Below are 9,719 nucleotides of genomic sequence, written 5' to 3' on the forward strand. Positions count from 1 at the left end.
CCCCCCACCCCACCTAAAGACTGCTTTGTGTGCCCCATTGGGGTGTTCCAAACCCGCGATTGATATCCTAACCGGGACAAAGCTCTGAAACAAAGCGATAAGTGATGGTTACACGTGGTCCTTTGTCTGGGGCTCATCTCAAGAGCTTTACTAAACACTCGCAACCACAAAGGACTGTTTGTTTTCTTAGCTGATAATCAGTCTTTTCATCTTCTGCTTATCACATTGACAAATTAGTGAATATTGCTCTAGTGTCGTATGCTTATAATAAGGTCGTCGGGGTAGACGTAAAATTCCTCGAGTGCCGGATGGTTTATTTAGGTTCTCTATAAGTGGCAAGGCCTATGTTTGAAGTCTTGGCTTATCTTTTCTAGTATTCCTTTCTCTATCACGAATATTATCAATTTTATAACTGTCGGAAAAGGCCGATATAAACACAGCATAATCCATTAGCAAAACTTAAACAAATAATTTCTTTTACATTTCGCAACCCGACGAAGTACTCTGTTTGGGGTAAAACTCTTTCTAAACTATCCACAAAACAGCCTTTTTGTCTAACGTGAAGGTTTGTCAAGAAATCACAAACATTACGCAAGAATAATGCGCCGTTTCACTTCGCCTTGCTATCATAACATAAGCCAGTTATACCTGTTGCTAAGGCAATGCCAATTGGCCCCTATTCTAGTGCTTGCTCTGTATCTATTACAACAATCAGTTTAAAATAATACTTACTGATAACAGTGGAAGTCCTAGTATTCCTAGTTCACTGTAGTGCACTGTAAAGTGGACTGTTCTTATATCGCGGAGAAAACCCAACATTTGCCAGCGCTAACGCCATCTTGGATGCGAGAAATTACCTTCGCCCTAGGCCCTTGCTCCTAGAGCACGAGTGAAATCGCCCCGTGCAACCGACCGCTGAGATGAGACAACATTGGTGCGAGACGAAAGCACGTGGTAACCAGAAAGACTTTACTCGCACTTGAACTAAAATGTGCTGTCTCAGCATTTTTATAAACGACATCGGATATGACCAGAGCAAAAAGCCCGCTTTTAAACAGTTTAACTTCCTTTCGCCTTTTCACAATACTGCGGACATGACACACTAAAACAGGGGGAAAACATCGCTTCTAGAAATTTCTGAAATTCTGGTGGAAGACGTCACTAATCTTGGATCATCCTGAATGTAGCTTCCTTGTGCAATGAGCAGGGTCAACTTCCTAGGAACATTCCGATTTGATTAGTAAATAGGCGGGTGATGTGTCTCTTACTATGGCCCTGGGCCTTAAAAAGTTATCAGAATTCGTTACTCTATCTATGCACTCTTTTTATAAAAACGTCTAGTTTTCAGTTGAGCCTAGGGCCACATCGGGGATGCTGGTTCCTAAAACTTCTTGGTTCCTAGTCAGTTCCTACTCAGTTCCTAATGGTAAGGGGGGGGGGATTTTTAAAAACAAAATACACCGAAATAACCTATTTTCTGTATAGAATTGAAAGGTACGGCTGGAAATACAGCAACAATTTTTTTACATCGATTTTTGCGCTATTTACCGGATTTATGTTAAATTTCTGTTTAAGTCATAACTAGTGCAAAACATTCAAAAGGCGATCCTAATAGAAAAGACTCATTCGTACGTATTGCCTTATATGGGCATTGATACCCATTCCCGCTCCCGGATCCACAGAAAACATGGTGAAAAAGGCTGATTCCTGTCAATTGAGAGAGTTAGTACGCAGCTGCTTTGTCTCCTATTATCTTTGTTCTACAATGGAGTTCTTTTGTCTCTATTCTTCTCGTTCTTTGTGTCGAGGTGCGGATATTGTTCATTTGCCCAATCAAATTGCATCTTGTAAGAACTGCGCACTGACCCAGTTGAGACTCGAGGCAAAAATTTGTCAAGAAAAACTTGATCGCTTGGTCAAATCTTTTTCTTACTAATCTGAAAAGACCTTAGACCCAGGCTTCCAAGAGATTGACCGAGCGTGTTTTTGAAGGTCACCTATGTGTATCTCTTAAAACATAATTATTCAGTTGAGTAATAACAATTATATTTAATTAAGGTTGCTATTTAGGAACACAATTTGATCCTGCATTTTTTGAACGATCACACTAACAAAACATTTTTTGCTGCTATCTGAGCCTCGATATGTTCTTAGTATGTCATACGAATTTGGTGAAATCTCAGGCCGGACGTTCTTATAAAAAAGGTTCTTATAAAGCTAATTCAAATCAGGTGTCCAATTTACAGTATTCTGCTACTTGGCCAATTCTTCTAGGAGTCTCGCAAAGAAAATTAATGATTTATTTTGCCATCATTTTTCATTTTGGCGGCCGTAAAAATGATTAAGTCGCCACACTGCTTGATGCACATCGCACGTTTGCTTCTGGTCTCCGGGTCGCCCTGGGTCCCCGAGGATTACGACTACGACTTAATGGATAACTCACGGGATGCATTATTGCTTTTCACGCTGAAAAGTTTTAAAAGCTTTTTTCCCTTTTTTTTCAAAAAAAAAAACAAAAAACATCTGCCAGCACCCTTGTTGTATGTCGCCATCTTTGGTAAGTCTCCATCTTTAGTAAGTCGCCATCTTTAGTAAGTCGCCATCTTTGGTAAGTCTCCATCTTTGGTAAGTCGCCATATGTAGTAAGTCTCCATCTTTGGTAAGTCGCCATCTTTGGTAAGTCTCCATCTTTGGTAAGTCGCCATCTTTAGTAAGTCGCCATCTTTAGTAAGTCGCCATCTTTGGTAAGTCGCCATCTTTATTAAGTCTCCATCTTTAGTAATTCGCCATCTGAAGTTGATTTTTTTTAGTTTGTTATTTAAAACGCTGTGGCCTCGAGGTTCACATAAAATTAAATGTTTTCATTTGGCATTTATTAAAGGATTCTCTATTCAGCCGGCATTCTGCCACCATATCAAAATACAATCTAATGATTTGGGAGAACAATAGGGATATGTACGATCGGATTTGGTAAATGTGTATATAAATTTACTTCTTCACATAATTTGTTCTTAAATACTGAATGAAAACAATAACAAGGTGTGGCTGACCTGGGCTCTTTAATGAACATATTATGTCATGTTAAGCCCGCAGCTGCGCGCGAGTTTGAATCATTAAAGGAATAATTAGGCGTTGACGCGTTAGAAGCTTCACCGCTAATGGTGTTTTTCTATTGTGAGGAGCAGAGGGGGGCTCCCATGTTAAATATCGCCACGCGCTAAGAGAACGCTAAACAACTCAACGCTATTATGACTCGGTGATCCAGACAAATAAGTACCGTAGTAATACCTCAGCCCACGGGAACCGCCTAGCGTCTTACTTAGAGGTGGATACAGGTATTTTTGGTCAGACAACCTAAAGCGGGTATTTCTTAACACACAACCTAATCATTTTTGTGTTTTATCAAGGACTCAATGAAAAAATAATGAAAAATTGTCGTATCCTAAATACCTTGGATCATTATGTCATGAGTCTTAAACCATTTTTTGTATTTCGATTTTCCTTTTAATTCATTTCCTGTGATAGCTGAGTTAATTTACCCAGCATGGATGAAATAAAGCAAGAGAAAGGAGGTGATACTTTGCTGGCAAGTTCGCAAAGTTTGGTCGATTCTTCTAAAGACATCTGCAACCTGCTAGAGGCCTTTGATGAGGGAAGAAACCAAGCGAGCCAAAATGGTAATGATCGATAGAGCAATCTAGGCCGATGAGCCGGCGATCTGTTTTAGCTATTTCGCATTACAATCAAATAAAAAAACAATTAACGCTTTCAATTGTTTTGACTAAAGGAGAAAACTACTGCTATTTCAGTTCACGAGAAAACGTTTTGAGTGATAGCAGAATTTGTCTATTTTGTAGATAGCAATTTCCGTTCAAATGATTACATAAAGGGTAATTTCTTGTGTAGGAGAAGCTAAGCCAAGAAGAACGTCTACAATCCCTGTGTTGATTGAAAGACAAGTTCCGGAATCCTCAAGTAGTTCAAGTCAGCCGAGCAAAATACCGGTGCGAGTAAGGAATGAGTATGTGGAACATAGAGGCAGAGCAGAGATACATTCTCACAGACATCAGCATGGAGCTTTGATCTGTCACTCAGTGGCCGGATTACCTAGCAGCCTAAGGGTGCACTCACGACATACACACCAGAAGACAGATGCAACAGTCCGTGATGAAGATTCTGGGGCGTATTCCATTGCTTCTTTTAGAAGGAAAGACGATGTTAGAAGACTCACTAAGGATGAGGACGACAGAGACGCCAACGAGGAGGTGACACTAAAGCCTAAAGTCGTGAATAAAAGAGACGAGAGTCTGTACAAGATAGGTGGACAGACCTTGGACTCTTATGGACTCACAAGAAGTAGTGGCAAAGTGGACATATCAGAACAAAAAAGAGATTTAAGAGAGATTTTAAGGCAAAGTTCTTCAATAGGTAGTTCAGATGGTGACCAAGATAATGAAGCCACTTCAGATCAAGATTGTGATCCAGAGAGTGGTCTTGGTAATCAAGGTAGCCCAGTTCCTGATCTAAATAGTTACCCAGATAATCAAGGTAGCCCAGTTCGTGATCTAGACGATGAACCAGATAATCAAGGTAGTCCAGTTCGTGATCTCTATAGTGACACAGATAATCAAGGTAGTCCAGTTCATGATCTAGATGGTGACACAGATAATCAAGGTAGTCCAGTTCGTGATCTAGATAGTGACCCACATAATCAAGGTAGTCCAGTTCGTGATCTAGATATTGACCCCGATAATCAAGGTAGCCCATTTCGTGATCTAGATAGTGACCCTAATATTCAAGGTAGTCCAATTCATGATCTAAATAGTGACCCTAATATTCAAGGTAGTCCAGTTCGTGGTCTAGATATTGACCCCGATAATCAAGGTAGTCCAATTCATGATCTAAATAGTGACCCTAATATTCAAGGTAGTCCAGTTCGTGGTCTAGATCGTGATCCTAATGATCAAGGTAGTCCAGTTTCTGATCTAGATAATGACTTAGATAATCAAGACAGTCCAGTTTGTAATCCACATCATGCCTCAGATATTCAAGATAGTCGAGTTAATGAACAAAGGAATGCAACACTCACTGATCAATCTGGTGACGATCAGAGTGATGACGACACTACTACGTGCATATCAATGAGCTTGGATGTTCCGTTAGAAGATGTGGTCAGGGCTCGTGGAGTGTGTAATGACAATCCTGGCGAAAAGAAAATATCGATTGGAAAAACAAGGACCACTATGCAAGAAAGTCATTCCGATGTCACTGATATATCACTGAGTTTGATAAAAGCTGATTATATGGAGACTCTTCTGGGAGCAAATACTGTTATGAACAGAACTCCGACTTCAAACTATAGCAATTCAGAGGAAACAGGAAAACTTCATGAAAAAGGACTCGAATCTAACGATATACGCAGTATATCAAACTCCTCTGGTAAACTTTTATTACGAGAAAGCGTCTTCCAGAGACGTGAGGGATTCAAGACCGCAGAAGGTAGCGAGGCTCGTAAACAGGATGAAAGACGTTTTAGGCTTCACCAAAGCAGCAGTGATTCAAACGTGTATTTTAGTCAATGTTGTAATGACAAACCTCCAATGAAGCCGCTAGCAGAACAACCGATAGATAACGAAGACAGAATTAAACCGGTTATAGAGGCGCTAAGAGATAGCCATCCGTGCCAAAGCTCTGTGGAGAAGAGATTTCTGGACCAGAAGTTGATTTCATCTGTGATCCCACCTCTTGGGCAAAATAAGAATATTGCTGAAGCCAATGGTGTCAGGGTACTCAACAGAACTCCAGACCTAGATGGGGCGGATAAGCAGATTTGTTACTTGCACTACACCACCTGTGACACTACAGCAAGTATTTGCGACTTTTGGTGTAATGCAGAAGAGGAGATCAAAATGGAGCCACAAAACAAGGATTTAAATAAAAGGATCGACAAATCAAATATGGGGAGTTTGTCTGCTGATATTTCTCTTGAATGTCCTGATAGAAGGAAACAGTCGGTATCACCTGGCACTGACGTGGTCTCATATCACTCGATGAAGACAAAAAAGCACATCACTGTTCAAAATCACCCTGATAAATGGCGGCAGTCACCGCCGAAGAGTGTAGAAGAAAATAGAAGTGAACATCATAAGATATTAGACTTTCCATATTTCGAGGATAAAAGTAGCGAGGATAAATGTTCTGGAATAATACCATCATCTTCGGGGAAGATACCACTCGGTGGTAGAAGCGCAAGTGAAGTCCTACTCATTGATAACTTTATCGGGAAGGGTGCCTCAGGGCTAGTCGATGAAAGTGAACTGTTAAGACACGACTTTGGCGCTGATTTGACAGAAAGTGATAGTGAGATCATCAATGAGTCCATTTGTAGATACAAAAAGGAAATTGGGATGCTAGAGAAAATTTCCGATATTCATGAACTTTTGGATGTATCGTTCCGCTCGATGAAGAAAGATAAGCCGCATATTACATTTGGTGAGGATGACAGTGCATCGTCCCTACCTTCCGTTAAGATAGGCTTGTCTAGAGAAGATAGGCTTGTTCTAGAGAACGCTAAAAAAAAGACGGTTTTCCAAGAGGACACGTTCCTGTGCCAACCAGCAAGGCAAGCAGAGAAAATGGCATATGCTGCACAAACATTTAACCAAGATGTTGATTTGAATCGTGAAGGCGTAAAACATGCTCTTAGGAATAAGCACTGTAGTGATCCATGTGGTGGTTCATCCCCTGCCACTGAGGCCTTTAATGGTAAGCCATTTCACAGAACGATTACGCAGGATACAGCGTTAAAGAGCGTACCTGCAAGTGGAAACAGTCAATCAAGTCCTGAATGGGACCCTCAAGATGGCGTGTCACACTTGTTGCTGCCCACAAAATGCAAAGGTTCTAAAAGCAACCAAGTGACAGAGCGATTGGAAAATCAGAGACTGTCTGTCTATAAAGATTTAAGGCGCGGAAAGATGACTAAGCACGGAGCATGCGCAGATATTGAAAGTGGCGGAAATAGTACATACAAGATCACACTTCATAACGTGTGCCAGAGACCACCGGTCTTACAAGAAGAGTCGAGGTACACAGAGATGGCCAAGCAAGGAGCCAGAAATCTCGAGAATGACTCCATGTCACAACAGCCTGCCGTTTGCCTAGAAGTAACCGAAAGAGCTTCTGCCGTTTGCCTAGAAGTAACCGAAAGAGCTTCTGCCGTTTGCCTAGAAGTAACCGAAAGAGCTTCTGCCGTTTGCCTAGAAGTAACCGAAAGAGCTTCCCCAAGAGCATTAAACTTGGACCATCAGGGTTTTTATCAATCAAATGCTTCAATTGCAAATGAGCACCCCTCTTGTGGACAGAAAAGTTTGTATCGTGGACGTTGTTACGGAATCCATTACAGCTCAGACGATAGGCTTTATCATCGTAAAGCACAACCTCATTCCAGTGACTGCGCTCAACTCCATAGTTTTCAGTATGACGATCATGGCCAACATAGACGAGATGAACCGAGTAAAGATTTCTCCAAATTAATTTACAATTTGCAAAATGACTTGTGCGGCAGACAAGTACAACGCGTCGGTACTTGGAATCGCCAAGACCCTCAGGAACAGATGGAGAATGATATTCGTATAAAAGTGTCTCCTGAGCTTTCAGCCATACAGAGGTCATCTTCACGGGGACAGGTTTTGAATCCACCTGAAAGTAACAAATGGAATTTAAACGAATGCGCCATTCACGTGATCACTGTCCCGCTGTCACGTGGTTTGAGGATATTGGTGAAAGAAGGGTCGAATGGAGTCATGGTCAATGCGGTAAGTTTTATACCTTCTGACGTTAAAATGTAGCTGTATTTTTGCATTAAAAGAAAAAAACAGAATCACAGGATCCGATAAGTTGTGGGTATTTGATATTGCAGTTTGACCTATAGTGTTGGACGTGGATAAAGTAAGTCTGCTGAAACACACACAATCGTTTGCATGCGAATTACCTCGTGTTTTCCCAACAATTCTGACGTCGTTTGCATCGTTGATGATGTGTAAGAATTGTATTCTCATCAGTATGTATATTGCAGGTATTGGAGGGAGGTGACGCTGGTTTGGATGGACGTCTTCTGCCGGGGGATCGTCTGTTAGCCATCGATGAACATCAGCTGGATGCCCTTCCGATGCAACACGTCAAGTCGGTGCTATGTAAGCTTACGCGGGCCATTACTAATAACAATTATGCGGTGATTCGCTTTGAGAGAGACATGTTTGATAATGTTTTCAATAGCAGCCTATACGTGACGGATGACTCGCTTTGTCAGAGCATAACGCTACCGAATCTACTAGAAGATGGAGGTGGTACGGCTGATGAAGTACTTTCAAAAGACTACCTGACCCAGTGTGTGCAAGAGGACTTGTACCCGCCTATGCAGTGCTCTACCCCTGATGCTAGTAAAAGTGAAGCATCTTGGAAGTTATCTCGGAATCCAATGGCGGAAATAATGACTATACCAGGTAAAAGTTCAGCTTGTTTTACAAACACGTCTTTCAACTATCTAGGAAACTCACTCACACTTCAGCCAAATAATAGGGTGGATCTGTCCAGGATGGAGTCGGCCCTTTCGTTCCTGGGGCTTGATCTCACAGAAAATCAAAGGCTTGATTGGCGGTATAAGCTTGGTATAGATGCTGACAGCTATGTAAACTATCAAGATTTTGTGAAAATGATAAAGGATATCAACGATAATACGTTTCGGATAAAGGAGACTTGTAAAACACTTCCCACCCAATGTGGAACACCATCTTCACTACCAGACACCGTCCCTCAATGCTTTGGAAACTGTGTCCCTAATGTCCAGATCCAGACGCTTCTTACCGAAAAGGACCGGATAAAAGACGAAGTGAGTGTCCTTAAGAAGAAGCTAAATGAGAAAGCCGAGGTGCTCCAGGGGGTACAAGAGGAGTTAGCAAATGTGAGAAGGGATCTTGTGAAAGCAAAAGAAAACAGGATGACACTACACAGGAAGGTGGCCAGAGCGGAAACTTCCAAAAGAAACACTCTAGCAGTTTCACACGATTATGAGTCAGCCATTAAGAAACTTGAACTGAATATTGCAGAGTTGAAAGAAGCAAACGTACCAGTAACCTCGACGGTGGTGCAAAAATGCCAAGACGTCCAAAAACAGATCAACAAACTTGTTGCCCGATTACGTCGCACGGAGAAACGCAGACAGAACTACTACATCGCCACTCAGAAACTCATGGCGTTTGCACTCAATATTTACGAAGTTTTAAAAGACGATCCACTTACGCGGAGAGATAGCATACGTAGTGTACCTTCAGATCATACTTATCAGTCTGTCACTGGAGGCAACCTAGCTCCTGGTATACACAAGACGAGTGACAAGAGACAGAGGTTCATCCTGAATGAAGCCATTAAATCGATCAACGCCGCTCGCAGCTTATTGTCTGCAGAGCCCCTTCCCTTAGGGTAGGAAGAAGCATATACAGGAGTAGGCACGAAGTACTTCATCAATCATCTGGACAACATCATGGAGATGCCCTCATGTCACGGAGTGCAAGGGAGGCTCTCATGGAAAGAAAGGGTATCATAGATGAAAGAAAAAAAAAAGAAATGTTGCAGCTTGGCGCTTATGAGAATCCTAATGGGAGACAGTTTAAAGACAAAACGACAAACAGCTTTCCTTTTAATAAATCCAACACATTTAC

The 9,719-nt window shown here is 41.7% G+C and overlaps 1 protein-coding gene across 1 annotated transcript; it reads left to right on the top strand.

Annotated features, from left to right (window-relative positions):
- Positions 1–3,544: 3,544 nt before the first annotated feature.
- Positions 3,545–9,610, top strand: LOC5506248. The gene is given in 3 exon segments (XM_032374637.2): positions 3,545–3,677; positions 3,907–7,817; positions 8,078–9,610. Coding segments are annotated over 3 exon segments (5,571 nt in total). The 3' UTR covers positions 9,605–9,610.
- Positions 9,611–9,719: the final 109 nt, after the last annotated feature.

This window comes from Nematostella vectensis, chromosome 1 (genome assembly GCF_932526225.1).
Source record: "Nematostella vectensis chromosome 1, jaNemVect1.1, whole genome shotgun sequence".
Lineage (NCBI taxonomy): Eukaryota > Metazoa > Cnidaria > Anthozoa > Actiniaria > Edwardsiidae > Nematostella > Nematostella vectensis.